Source organism: Biomphalaria glabrata, chromosome 3 (assembly GCF_947242115.1).
Source record: "Biomphalaria glabrata chromosome 3, xgBioGlab47.1, whole genome shotgun sequence".
Lineage (NCBI taxonomy): Eukaryota > Metazoa > Mollusca > Gastropoda > Planorbidae > Biomphalaria > Biomphalaria glabrata.
The window spans coordinates 7901124-7921101 of record NC_074713.1 but is presented as its reverse complement, the minus strand read 5'-3'; the positions used below and the strand labels follow the sequence as shown (position 1 = coordinate 7921101).

The window sequence follows — 19978 nt, the reverse complement described above, 5'->3', positions numbered from 1 at the left end:
CTCTCCATTTTGCTACCCTGACAAATAAAGGCACTCATATGATTTTCTTCTGCTTCTCAATTCAATCTATATTATGTTTTGACCGTGACCATCCTCACCCCTTCTTTTTAGTTAGTTTTTTTTTTTGCAACCTTTAATCTGCAAGCAATGTATGGTACCAGATACATTTCTTCATACTATCAGTTTCAGAAAAAAAATTGCATTTTCTGAAGCCCCAATAAAAAGCCACATTCATGTTCCTCTTTCTACAATTATTTTGATATTTTGTTCTCTAAATAAAAAGAAATGTCAATTTTGTTTTATTAATTGTAATTGTTTATCTTGCTCCATTTGAATGTAGCGAAATGACAATAGATCTAGATTTATCCTTTTAATGCTTTTAGGATTGGTTTTGTATTTTATTAAGACCACCTCTAAAAGGAAGTGGAAATGATGTAAGGCATATTAAAAATAAGTAGACTTAGGGAAAAGGAAAAAAAATTGCCTTAAAAATATGAAATCATAAGATATTTCTATTTGTGCTTTCTATATAGACTGCAGCCTTTTGGGAAATACTGAAAATAAAATGCTAAGGTTTGATAGAGCTTGTGTTTTTTTTGTGAATAGCCATCGCAAGGTTGCGAATCTGAAAAAAACATGTTCTAAGTGACCCCCTACGATGTCAAAAGAACCTGTGTACAAAATTTGATGCGGATACATATGAGAGTTTAAGAAATCTCGTGATCAATGAATGCTTCACAATATTTACTAATATATAATAGATTGTTATAGTAGAAGTGCTGAGGTTGACAAGTGAAAACAAACTGAATTTCCATTTGTTTGGACCAATAAAATAAATCTTCCTATTATTATTAATTGTAAAAAAAGTTCAAGTAAGATTGTGTAGCATTCTTTACCTTTAATACTTGTAGCTTAGCAGAGAGACATGATACATTTAAAAAAGTAAAAAACAACTTACACTTTTTAATAGAGTTAATTACTTTTTTCTTTTGAATTCTATAATGAGTTCTTTAGTAATCAGTACTAAAATGTTGCCAATGCACCTGTTTGTAAATTTATTTATTTTTTTTAGCTAATTTCAATATTGAGTTTGATCTCCTTCAATAAGGCTGGCTATGGACGTATTTAAGAAATTAAAATTCCTCTTTGAGATGGAAATGTGGATCCAAAATATTAGTATGAATATAAAAAAAGAAAAAATTGAAACATGGTTATAATTTTGTTTTCTTTATTGTACAACATATTAAAATACATAGACTTTAAGTCAATAAAATAGAGTTAAAACAAATATCACAAATATTGATAAAACAATCAAGTCACAAGTCATAATTTATAGTCCAACTCCAACATAATCATTCAAACTTTTGTTTTTCATAGCAAAATATATTTGACTAAAATTAAATTATTAAATTATTTTAAGAATACTTGTTCACTATTAAAAAATTAAGTCTGTTTTTTTTATACTTCTAGAGTAAAAAATTATTTTAAGCTGTCCTTTTGGTGAAATGTCTGATCATAAACACTTTATAATAATAAACATTAGAAAGAGAATAATTGTGATTGAATGTATGACAGAACATCATATAAGAACATAAATCTGTTCCTGATTGTTCTATCTAATTTATCCAATTTATTTTGTATTTACATTGGGAAGGAAAAGAAAAAATCATTGTTCAGCATCAAGGGGTTTTTCATCATCCTTTTCTGAATCTGTTTTGTCCCATTCTGATCTTAACTCTGATGAAACTTCTGTAAATAATCTGTCCCATTCCCAAGGTTTATCATCCTAGTAAACATAAGAAAAAATTATTAGGAGGCGTACAATTACAATAGTAATTTATATCTAAAGGTTTAATTTTCTTACCTCTATCAAATCCTCAGGAGGTGAAAGTGCTTTGGTTAATAATTTCAGATCAATATCATTGTCCTGAAAGAATAGGATTTTTACATCAGCTGAGGTAACTGAATGCTAAAAGTAATATTTGTAATTGCCATTAAAACAAGGAAATTCGTTTCTATTTCAAATGATGGTAAAAATCAACACACAAGTTGATAGGATGATTGGTAGCAAGAATTTGACCATTATATTGTTGTAACTCTGTCCTGTGCACTGCATTCTCACACAATATAGCGTGCTATTGAACACTGCACAAGAACTGAGGTTAAGAAGGGACAGAAGAGGTTTATGGCCAAGTGTGTTGACGAATGGGAAAGTGTAGACAAGTTATAGAACTTTAGTTGAGTTTATGTGGTTCAGCTGTTTGCTAGGTCACAGCAATATTCATTGCAGAGGAAAATGGTGGAAGACTATAAAAGAGTAATCAGTGATGCTTTAACCCCTCTACCTCAATAGACTAGTGGCTAATGCAGTGATTCTCAAATGTTTAGTACTTTATTCTCATTTATATTATGGCAATTGCGTGGGATGTGTGGTCAAGAGGCTAAGTACGCTTGAACTTGGCTTGGCTACTTATGAAAGAGGCTCAAGGTTCGACACCCAACTTGAGCAGAGCGCCTAAAGACAGCATGGAAAACCTTCTACCAGATACCACTTCCCCTCACTGGTCCACAAATAATATTTGACCATAGCGCTCTGAGCATGCTATAAGCATGAAAGTAGCGCTATATAAAAGCTATAATTTAATTAAGGCCAATACACCAATTTTAAGGTTCAATAACATTTTTTCGCAAGTACAATGATCATTAAACTTAGTTTCTCCAGAGGGGTGTTGCAAAAACAAGATACCTCAACAAAAAGAAACTTTGTTAACACTTGCTTACCACTCACTATGTTAACACTTGCTTACCACTCACTATGTTAACACTTGCTTACCACACACTATGTTAACACTTGCTTACCACTCACTATGTTAACACTTGCTTACCACTCACAATGTTAACCCTTGCAAAAAAAAAAAAAAAAAAAAAAGTTAACACTTGTATAGAGACTAATTTTCTACAAACAATCAGTGATAAATAGTAAAGTTATCGCCCCCTAGGGGGCGTTTTTGAGATTTTGGGGGGCGCTGAGAGCCAAAGGGGCGGTAGGGGGGCGCTGGGCTCAAAATGGGGCGGTAAGGGGGCGCTGGGCACAAAATGGGGAAAGAAGAAACTAAAGGTGCTCTGAAACAAAACACATTTAAAAATTCTTCAACATTAAAGCTGAGAAACTAAATATAGACAAATTATAGTTAACTTGCTTCTAATTTAAGAACAGAAACAGCGTTAGAAATTGAGTTCGGGAATCCTACTTTCTATTTTTAGATTCTTACTCTTTTGCTGTGGTTGGGGAGTATTTATTGTCCTTGGATCTCGCGCTTATAAACGTTTAAGATTTGATAAACAAACTAGGTAATACGCCTTTTATATTATAGTTTATTTTATCTACAAATGTTAATATGTAGATACGTAAATGTTAATTGCAAAAAACATTTAATAGAATATTTTAACTTTTTAAAAACAAAAAACATTTATAAAATATTGTTACGAAAACTCACTGGTATGTCATGTAATATTTCCTTGAGATTTAGTGAAATGCCATTAGAAAAAAAGTAAGTTCTACTTTGATGGCATTTTCAGATGAGGTTATGAAACCAAGTCGGCTTCATGAACATATAGCGATATCCAAAAATAATGTAAGAATATTCATAAACAATTATAAAAATCTACAATTAAAACAATATTAAAAACAAAAATGGCAAAGCAGGATATGTTTTAATGGCTTCATAGAAATATGCATAGCTTTTTAAAAATTCTTATGATATTGTTGAAAAATTGATTAAAACCAAATTTTTTTAAAAACATGTTACACAAAAAGACTTTTTTTTCTGTTAGAGATGAAATATTATTTCAAAATTGTCTAGTTATGTAGCTTGTGAGGACACATAGGAAACCATCAGTGGTTGGACGCTACAATGACTTTATAGGTAATATAGAATAAAGAACAGATCTATTCACTATTCACATTGTGAGTTATGATACACAAGAAAAGTTTAGCCCGCAATTTCATTTCTATTTGAATCTAATTATAAAACTGTAAATAAAATACAAACCCATGCCGAAAATAAGCGCATCTTTCAACAGTTTTGTGAAACAAATGATGAAAAAGGTGTTAGACACTTGTTGTAAACTGAAGTTCGCTGGGTTTCGAAAGGGGTTTGTTAATTGCTATGGCTCGTTTTTTTAAGCTCTTAAATAATTTTTTTTTTTTTGAGAAACTGGAAGATTCAACGGTTGGCGATGACTTAAAGCAGGCATCTAACACAAATGAATGAAACGAACCTCCGACTGCTAGGAAAGAGATTAACTTTTATTGATAATATCATTTTCTCTTTTATCGAGATATTAAATCTATTTTAAAGAGTTTTACACTCTCACATAACTTGTTTGTTGACAAATGAATTACTGCCCAAGGACACCGATATCTTTGCAATTCACATAAAAATGCTCAATGTAGAAATTAAGATTCGCTTCTAAAATTGAAAAAAAAATATATAAATGACAATTATTAAACATCTATTACTGATGTTCAAATTGAATTGCATGAAAAAATAGATTTACAAAACTATGTCTTCAGTAAAAAGAATGTAAACATAGGAGGCACACAGTGGCGTAGCTAGGGGGGGGGGGAGGGGGGAATTTGAAATTTAGTGCTTTTTAAAAATTAATTAAATTAAATATTACGCAAAATGCAGCGGCCCCCAAAGATGTCAAGCCCCCTGGCCCCCAAACGATGGAAATTCCTATCTACGTCCCTGGAGGCACAACAGAGATGTGGCTGCATTTAAATGTTTCAGTAAAATTCCAAAACTGTGGTCGAAATTAGAATTATGTTTTAGCTTTTCAGTAAACTTACTTGGTTAACCTAATTTAGTGCGTAACAAAGTTAATGAATAAGCAAAGAAATAGACTGGATATAGCGACTAGAGGAGACCTTCGCCTTGCTTTGACTAATTTAAAGCTTGAAATTTCTAATATTGTCAACTGCATGGGGCACAAGGTTCCCATTAGCTTGATTTTTTTTTGTAGTGAATTCATCAATAATAATATTTATATTAAAAAATAAAACTAAATTTACAATTAAACCTAAAAACAGTAGGATTTGAAAGAAAGTCTTTACAATAAATTTTTGTGTGTAATCACTGCAAATTATTTGACATAATTTTTGTATAATGATAATATTGGCTGTTTTTGCCTTTAATTCCGAAGATTACGGCTGAGTCCAGTGTTTCACACAACTACGCAAACCCAACTGCGACCTATATATTTTCCCGAATTTTATGCAGACAAAACCGTTGTATGCTGGTGTTCTATTTAAGTTTTCTTTCCGTCTTTTGCGCCTGTCTTCAATAATGGCTTTCTTTTGAGTATCAAATGTTTGTCCCGCAGTTTTTGTAAGAGCTCTCGAACTGCTTCTCTCAGGGGCTATCTGCTGCCAGAGGATGCTGCCAGGTACTTTCCTCTATGCCAGTGAGAGCGAAATAGCGCCTGAATAAATCTTTATAGCGCTCACAGGCAAGGGGGGCACCTCTGTAACTCAGTCCTCCTCAAAGCTCGTCAGTCATAGGCCAAGGAGTTCACAACAATCGCCTTTGGCATGTGGTCGTCTCCCAAGCGGGATAAGTGTTATTGACAGCATAAAAATTAATAAATAGATGATATTTTGTTCTAATTTGCCTTCTCACGCTTCTTTATAACTGTTTTTCTTAGAGGGGGGCGCTGGCGGATTTTTTTTAAGAAAAAATTCTAAAAGGGGGCGGTAGGCCAAAAAAGGTTGAAGACCACTGTGTTAAGGTCATCTGTTTCTTTGGCCAACAGCTAATGAGCAAGGTGTCATGTGGTCAGGACCACGACCAACTGCCTTTACTTTCCCAACTTATGTCAAGTACCCACTAGAGTTGGTTAGACTCAGAGGCACCCTAAAAATCCAGAAATTCAAAATCCCAGTCTTCACTAACATTCCAAACCAGGACCCTAGGTTCAGAAGCCAAGTGCTTAACCACTCAGCCACTGCACCCTTCAATGATAAATGTATTATGTCAAAATTTACCAGAGTTAGAAATGCAGCTTGTTTTAAGAGATCATTGTCAAGTTCTCTGTAGGTAGCCACTCTATTGACAGCAACACTGTAAGCAAGACATTTCTAAATTAATCACAAATCAAGTTATAATTTTTTTTTGCAAATGATATACATGAACTCATGCTTTCTTGCTTTTAATATCTTTGTTTACTTTAGAAACAGTTCTTTTTTTATTTAAAGTTATATTTTCAACATGTATTATATCAATAAATATGTATAATAATTACTTTGGTGCTGAGGCAACTTTAGCGGACAAGTCCTCTTCAACTGTTTCTTCTAGTTCTGGTATTATTGGTATATCTGTGAACATCATATTGATTGAAGTAATGATATTTTTCTAAAGATAAGCTTTTAAGCATGTATTGTAAACAAATTAAATAAAAACCAAACTGCAGATTTGAAACTCTAAAAAGTCAATTTAATTTGTTAAAAGTATGCATATAGAAATTTAAAAAAGTCAACACTTTGGCAGGTAAATAGGACGAGCACCCAATACTGTGAATTACAAAAACTGGTATGTTTTGGAAGCATTATTTTAGGTATTATTTGAAGAAGGAGTTGAGAACTTTTGGTTGTGTACATTGTCAGACACAAATTGGCTTTGTTTACATGCAATAACCTTTGGACATGAAGATATTTGAAATCAATTTTATAAATAACTTTTGTTTCATCATAAACTTGAAATCTTTCATGAGGAAAGGATTTAACTTAACTTAATTTATTTATTAACTTAACTTATTATAATTCCTTTTATTTTTTTCAAAATGATGCCAATTATAATTTGATGTGAATACAAAACAAAACAACCTGTCACCCCTGAAATTGCGATTCATTGGGCATATGATGTATAGCTCACGAGTTTCAATGGCTGACAGTTCATGAGGGTGTCATAAAGCCAGCACAATGGCTAGTTACCTTTAGGTCAATTCTAAAGCTCCTGAAATTCAAAATACCAGTCTTCACTTTAGCACTCAGCCAGCAGTGTGTGGAAACAAACTAAGCCTCTTATAAAACAAATGTTTTACTTCATCCTACTCATTGTTCAGTGAGTCTCAAATCACTCAATGGGAAGAAGTGCATATGTAGTGTTATGACATTAGTACGAATTTGCCGCAAAAAGTTATTTGTTTCATAAAAAGGGAAAGTTTTGACTTTAGAGACTGTGACGTGACTAGTAAAAAACAAGACTAGAATTTTGTGGGTAGCAATGAATGTAAACACAGAATCCCTTTGGCAGCTTTAGAGGGAGATCAGTAGATATTTAGCTAATATAATATTCGACCGCTCCCTTCATTACATATTAAGCTTCTTGTCTGACATCTTTCATCAGCATCTACAACATTTTTATTGTTGGCCTTTCACCTCTGTTATTGAGTGTTACCTCCATTTAGACTTATCTACACAAGACACAGGACAGAGGCGACTAACAGTAAGGGTAGATCTACTCCATAAAAATGTGTCATTTTCATTATTCACTTTTTTTTTAGTGGAAAATTTCTATCTCCTGCTACCTACATAAAATGTCAAACCAGAATAGGCTAGCAAAGACTATTCCTTTCATGTGAAGGATTGAGATATAATTGCTAAAGAACTATTGTAGAGTATTATATTAAATCTTTCAGTATAGTATTTTACTAAGACTTAGATCCTCCTGAGACGTTGTTTTTTTTTTATATATTACTCGTTAAAGCTCTGGGTGATTATTACAGTCCAGTGCAACTTATGTAGTCAAAATATTTTTTTGACTACAATTTGAGTAACAACTCCAACTAGTACTCACCACTTTCAGAATCATCATCTTTGTCTGTTGCTTTCTGATTTAGTCTGTCACTGAAAGCAAACATGTCATTAAAACGTGTGTATACAATTCAAACAGAGCTCTGTGTTCATGTTTCTGTCTGTATGTACAATTCAAACAGAGCTCTGACTGTGTGTCTATCTTTCTCTGTGTATGTGTTTTTGGTCTCTATGATCATTCTATTTAAAATCTATGAAAGCAAAAATGAATAAATGGCTCTCATTAGTGAACTGTTTAGATATTTACTTGCACACAAGCCTTCAGTCTATCAGGCAAAGTATGCATTTAAATGTTTGAGTTAATTCAATTAGTTGTTTTTTTATCACTATTAGGTCCTTAATAAAGCAATGGTTACTAAGATTCATTGTTATCTTTGATTAGATAAGATAACTAGAAATTGAAAAAAAAAAAATTAATTAAAGAGCACTTTGAACAACAGTTTTTTTTTTTAAAAGGCTAATTTCAATAAAAAAATGTTCAACCTTTAGATAATAAAATGTGTGTTTGTATTCTATTATGTGGAGTTGAATGCAATGAGAATATTGTGAACAACACTTTTTTTTTTTTTTTAACATAGCATATTGTCAAAAGAAACAGCTCACAGCAAAGAGTCAAGGGGAAACAATTATTTTACATTAGTCTTTAAAGTGAACAAACTGGGATGTTTTTTGTCCACATTTAAAAAAAATTTTTTTTCACTATTGAATACAAAAGGTGTGCAATGAGCATTTCAAACTAAAATTTCCCACTGATATAGATTTCAACATTTTGATAAGAACAAAGTTGGAGGTTTAAAAAAAAGAGTAAATGTTTCAAGTTTTCATATACCATTCTTGATTAGAAATAATTTTTGTTTGTTAATATATCCAGATCTTTGAAGTAATCATTTAAACTACTGATAAATATATTGTTATAAAAATAACTGTTTTGAACTGATAACTTTCATTGAACTATGGCTATTCATCTTTTTAAAAAATTATTAATTGTCAATCATTCCAAAAAAACAACATAAAACACTAGTTTAAGACTTCAACTTTGTGATAAAAATATATTTAAAATGATCAACTTACTCTTCATGTGATTCAAATCCTTCCCCTAATTGCCGAGCTCTGTGACAAGCAGAAACATGCAACACACAAAATTTTGCAAAACATAAAGATGTCTACTTTAAAACAAAATTATCATAAAAAATAAATAAATAAAAAGAAGCAACCTAACACTGATCTAAACATGACATAAGCAAAACGCTAAATCATACAATTATAAACACATACAATTATAAACTACATCAGCTGATCAGAATGTTATATATATATAGTTGAATCCAGTTAATCTGACCACAATGTGACATAATCATTTTGGTCCTAATAACCAGTTTTTCAATTAAACTATTAGGGGTATTCTATAATTATTCTTAATTAAACCTTAAATGAGCAATATATGTGTCAAGCAAACATACAAACAAGAGATACTGGTGCTTAAAAACTTTGTTCATTGAATTGGAAAAAGTGCAAGCAAATTTTGGAAATGATCTACAGCACAGTTTAGGTACTCAGCATGCAAGGCAATAGAAAAAAGAAATTCCAGTCAACATTTTAAAATTTAATCCAGTGTGACTTGATGCATTCTCTAGACAAACTGAACTGGAACAAAATCACCACAAACTTCTATAGCAGGAAATTGACTGCCTTTATTTTCTTCTTTCATGCCATTACAGTGCAAAGTTTCAATGCCTTTCCCAGTATTCTGTGTTGTCACGCGCAAACTCATTTTCCTGGTCTTCCAATGCAGTCTTTTCACTGCATTTCAAGGAACAATTTCAGCATCTTAATCTTCATTTTCATTGTAATTATTTTTTCTTATTTGTTATCATGTTCTTTGCTTTAATTAAACAAAATATTAATGCAAATTAGTCCATAATATTACATAAATATAATTGGATCATTTTCGGTTATTTAGGATTTGGTCCAAATAAGTGGCTGATCCAATTGAGCAGTGTTCCAGTTAACTCGATTCAACACACACAAGATTTGCAAAAACAAAATACAATAAGGAAGCAATTTGTATATATTTTAAATAATTTTATATTTTCATATTTTGTTCATTTAGGCACATAAAATATTCATTTTAATTCAATATAATATGATTTTCTTACTAATGTCTCTATATTAATTATTTTTATTTTAAATTATTATTGAAATTTATAAAATATTTATTAATATTACTGAACTGTTTTCTTCAAATAATGGAAATATTTAAACATTGATAAAAACAGTTTAAACGGTGTGGCCTCTATATGTATACAAAAAGTCAAAAAGTGAACTATAGCATCCATGATGTACAAAAAAAAAAACAACGAAAAAAACAACAACACAACATTAAGTAAAGAAATAGGTCTATAACCTACCGTGGTTTACGAGCAGGAGTTTCTTCTCCCCAGCCTGAAACTGCTTTATTTAGTCGTCCTTCCTAGGGAAAATGAAAGGAACTATCAAGGTTGATTACTAGTTTAACAGTTGCATTTTTATTTTCAATTTAGCCTCCAAATATTTAGGAATTGGTAGTGGGTTGGCTAATTTTTATCCTCTAAAAGATTCTGATTGATTTTAGCTTCTTTTAATAACTTAAAAGCTTTACAGAAGGTATGCAGTAAATCTAGATGTAGAAAAGCTCACATTGGTGTCAAATTTCTGTGACAAAAGTTGACTTCCCCAGCTGCAGTAACCCATAATAAAAGCGGGTACTAAATGGGAAAATCCCATTCAGCCACTGACCAAGTATATTATCTATTGTTAAAAATTGTGTAATCTTAAGAGGAATAAAACGATATTTGGAAATTCAAGTATTTTACAGGCCAACAATAGAATGCCAAGTGGATCACATTTTAAACATACTATATTATTGTCACTAATTACTGGCTGTAGTTGGCAAAGATATTTCAATTTTAAACTGTACATAGTTTAATACTTTTACAGCAAATGCAATAATTTTCAATGGATAAAAAGAAATTGAATATAAAAAAATAATAATGTAAGCATTGAGCTTTTACTGTTGTAGACTTTTTGGAGGCTGGTTCTGAAGATAATTCTACTTCATCTAGTACAGGTGCAGGTTGACTACTTGTAGCTTGTGCTGCTCGTCTCCCAGACTTGGCACTCTGGTAAAACATATAAACAAAATGAAAAATATTAATTATATTTCAATATAGATAGCTATACACTTTCAATTAAGACATGTCCCAAACAAAAAAGGCAATAAAATGATAAGGAATTTAAGGAAGTATTTTTAAAATAATAATCTATATTATAACTCTTATGGAGAGTGTGCAAGTTTTTGATGTAATCATGAGAAAATGAGAAAAGGTGGGCATATGGTTTGGTTGTGTAGGCTGAATGGATTCTGATGAAACCAGGGGGTGATATGTCATAGTTCAAGTTAATAAATACTGTTGTAAAAGTTGATACAATAAATGCTATCTTATAACATTTTTCCAAGGCCTTTGACAAAATACACTACCGGTACCATAGTTTGCTTAAAAAATTTTAATATTTTGACATCGATGGTCCATTGCATCAGTGGATTAAGGATTTTCTGATAAGGAGAGAACAAACTGTACTAATAAATGGCTCTAAATCAAAAGCAATAACAGTTAACTGATTCGGAAAACCCATTCCATACTCTAATAGCACTAGGGAAGAAGGAGCATTTGTACAAATTTATCCTAGCATATAGAACAAGAAATGTGCCTTTCTGAATATTTTATTAGGTTTTGTTTTTGTATTTGAAGATAATGGTTCAGTGTTCTATGTATAATTGCTACTTTACTTTTAAGTCTTCTTTTATGAAGGGTTTCTAAATTTAATGATTTTACTAAATGTGTTACTCTAATCAAATGTGAATATTCATTTGTTATGAATCTAACTGCTCTATTTTTGTGTTTTTTCAAGTTTCTTAATGTTTTCTTTAGTTGAGGGGTTCCAAATAGAGGATGCATATATATTCTATTATTGGCCTAACCAAGGTTAAAGGACATTTTAGTTTTATGTTCTTCTTTGATTTGTAGAAATTTCTTTTAATTAAACCTTAATGCTTTGTTTGATTTTTAAAATAATTTCATCAATGTGGCAGTTTTTCATTTATTATAACACCTAGGTAAATTGAGTTTTTAGGTTGTGTTAATTGTTTATCATGAATAAGATAAGGGGAATTTATTTCTTTTAGAATTTTTGTTACTCTTAATAACTGGGTGGAAAGACATGCTCCAATTTGATTTCCATTTCTGTAATTCATCTAATTCTCTTTGTAAAACTTTTGCATCTTGTGTTGTTTTTATTGCTCTATTTATTATTGCAATCATCAGTGAATAATCTCCGGAACTGATGCAATTTAGTAAATCAATTATGTAAATTAGAAGTAGTATTTGACCAAAGACTTCCATGGGGTACACTTAAGTTAACTTTTTTGATTTATTATAACAGTTCATTCTCTCCCTATCAAAAAAATCCTGAATTCATCGAGGTAATGTATCAGCAATGCCAAAATATTTTAATTTTCAAGCAATCTATAATGATGGTGAGCTTTGTCAAATGTCTGAGAAAAATCTCAAAAAATCTAAGCAAACTTTTAGTTTCCATCACTTTATCATAACGTTATGTCTATGGTTGTTTTGGGAATGTTAGTATTGTTAGTAACTAATTTTAGGTCTAGATAGATCCATATGTATATATACTGAAATAGAACTAAATCTTAGACTTAGACTAGTGACTAGAACTAGATGTAATATATTATAGATCTAATCTACAGACTAGACAACAGACTTTCACTTTACTAGTAATAGTAACTAGATCTATATAATAATATATATATATAATATATATAGCTTTTTAAAACTAGAGTCAAGAGTCTGGATGACTAGATAATAGATTATCATTTATATCATTATCATAGTATTCTTAGATACTAGGACAGAGATTCTAGAAATTCTACTCATCTAGATCACAGATGATGTAGAAAATGTAGAAATCTAGATCTAATCTAGAGAATCTAGAGTCTAGAGTAAATCAGGGTCAACAGACAACCTAAGCCTAAGCCTGCCCTAAGCCTAAGGCAGGCTAAGGCTAAGAGTAAGGCTAGCCGCAAGTCGCGGCCATCTACAATTTAAAAAAAAAAATGAATTAGATCTAAATAAATTAAAATTAAGAAACACTTCGCGAAATTATTAGCAATTCACTATTTTTAGTTACTTTAAAAAAATGATCTAGATGTGTGTTCTATTTCCTATATTTATACATTACTTTTTTCTGTGAAGTGCCGAACCCAAGGCCAAGACCATCGGCTTCCATTTTGACGCTTTGGTATTCGAGGTAAACAAATGTAAATAAAAAGTATAACTTTAATCATGGATTAAGCTTTAACACAAATAAGATAAAGCATTTATTAAAAATAACAGTTTAAATTTTTAAAAGTAAATATGTGTAGATCTACATCTAGTCGTTATTGTTTTAATTATAATGAACAGAAATGCATTATGTTGTAATGATTTGAACGTCTTCATTCGCTAAAAGTATTCATATTTTTTTACTCTCATAAATCGACAATATAAAACAAGGATCCCTTCACAAAAAGTTGTTTCGGTCGTGAACCGCTATGGATACGAACCGAGGAGGTCGGCTGGTGACACGACCTTTGTTAAATGAGTGAGTTAATCTAGTTTATATTGCTCTTAACAATAAAACGTTGAATTAGTTGCAATTTTTTGCTTTAGAGTCAAATTAAACAAAGGAAGGCTATATGATTAATGGAATAAATCCTAATTATAATAGGGTTATTATGCGTTGCCTGACTAGATAATAATTAATAAGTCACGTCGAGTTAAAAGCGAAAGTAGAAATCTATATGCAGAGGGCATAGGTTACTTATGTTGTCATAGGTCAAAGTTGAATGAACATTATTTTTGTATATATATGTGCATAAATGAAGATTCTAGATCTAGATGTTGAGTTAGACTATTAGATAATAATAGTAATAGTTGTTAACATTATACCACGTTTTATTTAACCTGGCTGGACAAGGTAAAAGAAAGGACTGGCCTGTCTCTCGTTAGCCTACTAAGAATAGCTGCTGACCGGGACAATTTGAGTGATCTAGTTAGCGAACTGTCACAGCACCGTTGTGTCCAGGGACAGATGAGATGGTATTTAATCTATTTGCTACGATTAAGGCGTGTAAAATTAATACTATTTTAGTAGACCTATATTCCAATATTGAACCTTTATCAAATATTGAATACATGTCTTGGTTGGGGCTGGGACTGATATTGAGTGACTATGTGACATGTAGGGAACAACACTCAAAAAATGTAACTATTACACTATGGATGGCTGCCTGGTCGTTTGGTCTGGCGTGTTGTCTCGATGGTCCCGGGCTCAAACCATGCCCGCCACCATGCGGGGGGGGGGGGGGGGGGGGGGGCTTGGGCTAGGATGCAATCTTCATCTCTGAAGGAACGCATGAAACATTTAAAACAGACTGCAGTAACCAATGTCTAATCCTTTTTCTGCTGAGCCTATATATAGGCCTATATCTAACGTATCTTGGCTATACTCGTTGCACGCGCGCTCGCGCAACCCGCATATCTAAAATTGTATCAGAATATTTTGGCCTACTACAAAGAAAATGTGTACGGGCCTACATGTTTTGTTTCCAACAGCATTGATCTGCACCAATAATAGGCCTTGGCCTATATCACGATTTTGAAATGTTATCTTGCCATCGGGATTAATTAATTGGAGTCTATAGCTTTACAACTAGGGAGTGAATGTAAAGGATCATTCACAGTATAGATCAGATCAAGATCTAGTTCCTGTGGATGTTCTAGAGCTCTACAATACATGTGCTGTAGAATGTATTAACTTCCATAGCCCCAGTAGAGCAGTTAATCCAGGAACTAGGAATCTAATACGCAAACTTTTGGTTCTGCCTTTTCTGGAGTAAGCATACATTATATGGATGGCTGCCTGGTCGTGCGGTTTGCGCGCTGGACTGTCGTTCGGATTTATCGACGGTCGAGGGCTCAAACCCTGCCCGCTCCCATCCCCCGTCGTCCTGCGTGAGGTTTGGACTAGGAAGTAAACTATCTTCAACTCTGAAGGAACATCCGAAACATGTAAAAACAAATATAGTGCTATCTGGATCGGCCGTCTTACTGTCTCTAAAATGTGGCGCCCTCGAAAAAAATGAATGTCTGATAATGTGTCTCACTCATTTTCTTTTCTCCCCGCTCCTCCTGTTCGCATTTTTTAAATTTTAGTAAACAATTAAGATTTGGCACTATTAAAAGGGTGCAACCGGCGCCTTCGACTTACACGGTCACGGAGGTCAGGGTACAACACCGTTGACGGGAGAAAGGGAGGTAATGAAGTTAGTAAACGTTGAAAAACGTACACTCACACACACACACACACACACAGAGGCTTAGTTTTGTCACCAATCTACTTTAAGTTGTAGGCCTACAGTCTCTTGCTGTAAATAGTCCATCGGTTAGTCGCTTTAGTCTCATTGGACGAGATTTTTCTAAGCTTCTGACGCCATCTTGTTGTGCCATTGTCTCATTAAAAAAACAACACGATTGTTTGTATGACCACGTGGCAGCTGGCACTACGTGTGATATTGGGTCTTGTCTCTCTTTTGTCGTAGTTTGTGTTTCAAAGTGAGAGCAAGCTTGGTATTGTCCTCCTCCCTGCATTTTAAAAATTGCAACAGAACTTGTCGACCTCTTTCGTTTCAGCTTAAAAGTAGGTCACATTGGTGTGTACTAATTGTGTACACTAGATTTGATTTGGTATGGCTGACTCTGGCTACAGCCACCTTGAAAAGAAATAGACCTGTACCATGAAAGCCAAACAGCCACAATACCGCGCCTATTTTAAAAAAAAAAAAGAGGCATGCGTCTATCAAAATCTTTTGGGGAAAAAAAAGATTGTTTTACTAGGCTCAACCTGCCTTCAGAAATTAACCCATAGCCCCCTACAAGACGGCTGGGGAGGACGGCGGGAAGGGTTCGAATTCGTGACGACAGGCCGAAGCGCATACTACACGATTAGACGGCCATCCATTTGATTCTCACAATCACTCATGTGGAGCTTGATGCTCAGAAATGCATGAAAGAAATATCCGGTGAGGTGTTGTATATATAATGAATCTTTGCATAATCTATACTTAAAATGAACCGGTTTAGATTTGGTAATGATTTATATACGTAGAGGAAATGAATGAAACTACAAAGTACATAACTAGTATTTTAAAATCTTAACTAGAATGTCTGTCTTTCCACTACTGTCTTTATTTATTTATTTGTAATGATCAAACTTAGGAATAGGTAGCGACTTGCAACAAAGTACACACTATCTTATTCTGATGTCAGTAGTAGATGGATCAAATAACTTTCAAATCATAACATTGACATCTGTATTCTGTACGTGCTTGGTGGCACACTCCAGGCAATCCTGTCATTTGTATTATCAACATACGCAGGTCAGGATGACCATATAGTTAGGTCATCAATTAGACAAGTTTTATTTATTATAATTGCTGTGATTAAAAAATCCTTAATGTTTCTTCTTTTCATTGTGGACCAGCACTCGAGAGCTCTCTTGGTGGTTTCTTCATTGAAGTTGATTGATTAAGTTAATCGAAATAAGTCGATAAACAATCATCATCATCAAACTCCATTTGCGTGAGGGCTTGAGAGGCTCAAATCCTCTCTTGTAAAAGCCCTGGACAGAAACCCTGCTGTCTTGCGTAGTGCATAAATATCACCATACAGGTCGAGAATTTTTGGTTTCCCAGACCTGTCGAGACGGAGATCAGCAATGGCCTGTCCTGCACTGTGCTATAATAGCTTGCTCAGGCCTGGGCAGCCTCCACCATGGGGAAGTGCATTCAGGGCGCCTCATGCGCTCCCAGACTCCACGGGCTTTTTGGTAATTGTCCCAGCACTCAAACCACTTTTTCATTTCTGTTTTTTGAATTATAGCCAGGGCATGATGAAAACTTGCAGCCTGTTCAGTGGGTGGAATTGGCCCTGCCTGTCAGATCAAATCCTCGCCGTTGTATCGCAGAAACCAAGTATATTGTTATTTTACGTTACTAGAGACGGTATTCTCACTTTGCAATTTTTCCTGTGTTTAGAGAGGCCAATCCCTGACACACCACCACGGTCACAAGTTGAGCACATCAACTGCAGTGGCGTGTTTAATCGCTGGATTTTTCAAGACTTCAAAGTTTGGCATAGTTTTCAATATAGACAAAGACATTCATATGCAGCATGGAAAATGAAGTTGTAGGCCAGGATTTTTAGAAGATGGTAACCGAACTAAGGAGACTCAGTGGCTGAACGGTAAAACGCTTGGCTTCCGAACGAGGTTCGAATCCTGGTGAAGTCTGTGATTTTTAATTTCGGGATCTTCGGGCGCTTCTGAGTCCAACCATACAATAGTTGGGGAAAACTAAAGGCGGTTGGTCGTTGTGCATGACATTAACCGTAGGCCACAGAAACAGATGACCTTTACTTAGAACACAAGGTCTGAAAGGGGAGCTTTACTTTAAACCGAAATAAAAATCAGTGTAACTTTCGTTTTGAATATTCCGATAGGTGCAGGATTCACTCGCGCTAATTGATTCTGTCCTAGATCTGCTTCTTCTGGTTAAACTAGTCAGATCCATGCATAAAAGTTGTGTGCGTCTGTGTGTGTTTACTCATAGACTCCAGTTACATTTCCATTAATTTCTGAATAAACTAAATATTTTAATTTTCTATCTTGAAGACGAGTAACTTAATGGAATACTGAGGACTAATTACAGATATACAAAAAAAAATAATAAAAAAAATCACGCCTTAGGTTACTTTAAAGTAATTTTATATAGATAGTCACACTTCTAAAGATTTTATCAAGTAGGCCTATTGTGGCTAAACATAAATATTAATCTTTTAGTTACTTATGAATCCTAAACGTTTTTTTTAAATATAAATAAAAGAATGTGTATAATATGCTATCAAGACACTGTCTTAGATTCTTAATCCCAGCCTCACGCAGTGTATTGGGACAACTGTCTTTGGTATCTTTGGATTTTAAAAATCTTGACAAATAGTTCATTTAGTCGTGGACACTATCTTTTTGCACTGAAGAGCTCCAATGACGTATGCCAACTAGATTGTAAACTAACGAGCCATTTCCATTCATGTTCTTTGAGTCATCGCTTAGGGCGAAATGTCCTTGACCTGAACGTTTCTCAGCTTCGCTGTGATTTCTCATTCCCCAGCTGCGGTCTCAAAAAGTTCAATGTCACACTTCAAAACAAACCAGCCCTCAATGTCATTAGAAAGAAAAATCTATCACGTCTGAACATGGTAATTAAAAACAAACAAACAACGTATCTCTAATAATGTACTAACTGGTCGCAAATGATTCTCCATTGTTATTCGACACTAATGGATCAAGTATGTGTCTGCTAGTAGGCCTACATTCAAGGCCAAGGCCACCAGTAAGGGGCGACTTTCATGATTCGTTAGCGTCGTGGTTTCGCCCACTCCGATATTGTTATCAATATTTTAGTAAGTTAATCGGTTTTTTGGATAACTGCAGGGGAAATCCATCGTCTGAATTGAACTGGATATAGATGCAGTTATATTAAACACACAGCTAAAACAAAACTCCTTGTTTGTTAACTACACACAGTTCAAGACATTGTGTTCTAAAATGTGAAATGACTCCACGAGCTGAGCACGTGTTGAAAAGCTGTCAGGAATGTACGAACATGTTGATGAGATATTTATCCTTTCAGTCAATTCAATAGTGTTCGTTTTACATGCAATTCACATTCCTTCTATAGTAAAGTGTCAAGTCTAATGTTCAGCAATATCTTTCAATCTAAGCTACATTCGTTCTGTGGTAGACTTAAAGTGTCAAGTCTGTTACTCCAGCTATCTTGATTCTTTATTCCTTTGTCAGTGTGTTCTTGCTTGGAATAAACCCATCCATGATAGTGTGGTGTACAAATTGTGATGGTAACAAAAAGAGATAGCTGCTAACCAAGTAGGCCGTGTAACCTTTCTACGGACATTTCACCTACTCCACGTCCCCATCTTAGTGAATTAAAAGTCAAGTTCCCCTTTCAGATCTTGTGGTCTCTAGGGCAGATGATGTAAAGGTCATCTGTTTCTGTGGCCCACGGTTAACGAGGGTGTCATGTAGCTAGTACAACGACCAACCGCCTTTAATTTTCCCCAACTAATGTCAGGTACCCGTTAGAGCTGGGTGGACTCAGAGGCGCCCAAAGATCCCGAAATTAAAAATCCCAGTCTTCACCAGGATTCGAACCTCGGACCCCGGTTTGTAGACAGGCGCTTTACTGCTCAGCCACCGCGCCTCCTCTTAGTAAGTGGATACTAATAAACATAAATTAGAGATCAACACAACAGACAAGAGCAAATCGCTCCATTATAAACTTATTAATTTCCCCCCCCCCCCCCCGGTTCATCCGTTGCAGTTGAACCATTCTTGAGCCAGTCCTGCGTACAACTAGATCTGTTCGTTTAGTTTGTAAAGTCGTTGTTTTTTTTTTAAATGTCCACAAATGATCTAAGCACTTAACGTTTTATGTAATAGAAAACTGTTCAGTAAAATATTGACTACTGTAACATTGTACTATAAAGTATTTTGTATGTATCTTTCAGTGCTGGTTTCGATCTGAAGTTTTTCAAACGTTTTTGGAGGATAACTCTGTTGTTATTTCCATCATGTAAGAGCCCATCAGTCTGGTTGGCTGCATTGCTGTTACTTCTTGGTTTACTGGGTAAGTCAGTGTGCTAGTTAGTATATATTGTTTTGGATGTATATGATACTAAACCAATAGAGTAGACTAACTCCACGCGCCCTTATTTATTGTATGTGTACGATGAAAATCGTAAAAGAACAATGGCAATTTAAAAGTTCTACACCGGTGTCAATCCCATGACGCAGTGTTTCCCAACCTGTGTTCCACGGAACCCTAGTGTTCCGCGAGGCCTGAATATGTGTTTCCACGAACTACTTGAATAATTC

The 19978-nt window shown here is 34.0% G+C and overlaps 2 protein-coding genes across 3 annotated transcripts in view; one reads left to right on the top strand and one right to left on the bottom strand.

Annotated features, from left to right (window-relative positions):
- Positions 1 to 1439: 1439 nt before the first annotated feature.
- On the bottom strand, positions 1440 to 13305 carry LOC106055947 (intraflagellar transport protein 43 homolog A-like). 2 transcript variants are annotated; one of them, XM_056023367.1, is made up of 9 exons: positions 13172 to 13304; positions 10927 to 11034; positions 10285 to 10346; positions 8948 to 8986; positions 7860 to 7909; positions 6307 to 6379; positions 6050 to 6125; positions 1865 to 1927; positions 1446 to 1786 (listed from the first exon to the last, which is right to left on the bottom strand). In XM_056023367.1, the coding sequence occupies exons 1-9, from the start codon at positions 13217 to 13219 to the stop codon at positions 1667 to 1669; spliced, it is 639 nt and encodes a 212-aa protein (XP_055879342.1). In that variant the 5' UTR covers positions 13220 to 13304; the 3' UTR covers positions 1446 to 1666. The 2 variants fall into 2 exon arrangements, with proteins under 2 accessions (XP_055879345.1, XP_055879342.1); XM_056023370.1 differs by lacking the exon at positions 8948 to 8986 and having other exon boundaries at positions 1440 to 1786; positions 13172 to 13305.
- A 159-nt stretch (positions 13306 to 13464) lies between these two features.
- LOC106052582 (lysosomal cobalamin transporter ABCD4-like) overlaps positions 13465 to 19978 on the top strand; it is a 28089-nt gene continuing 21575 nt past the window's right edge. The window contains exons 1-2 of the mRNA XM_056023366.1: positions 13465 to 13573; positions 19612 to 19730. Coding sequence (XP_055879341.1) covers positions 13524 to 13573; positions 19612 to 19730 — 169 coding nt within the window. The 5' untranslated portion in view covers positions 13465 to 13523. The remainder of the gene's footprint in view (positions 13574 to 19611; positions 19731 to 19978) is intronic.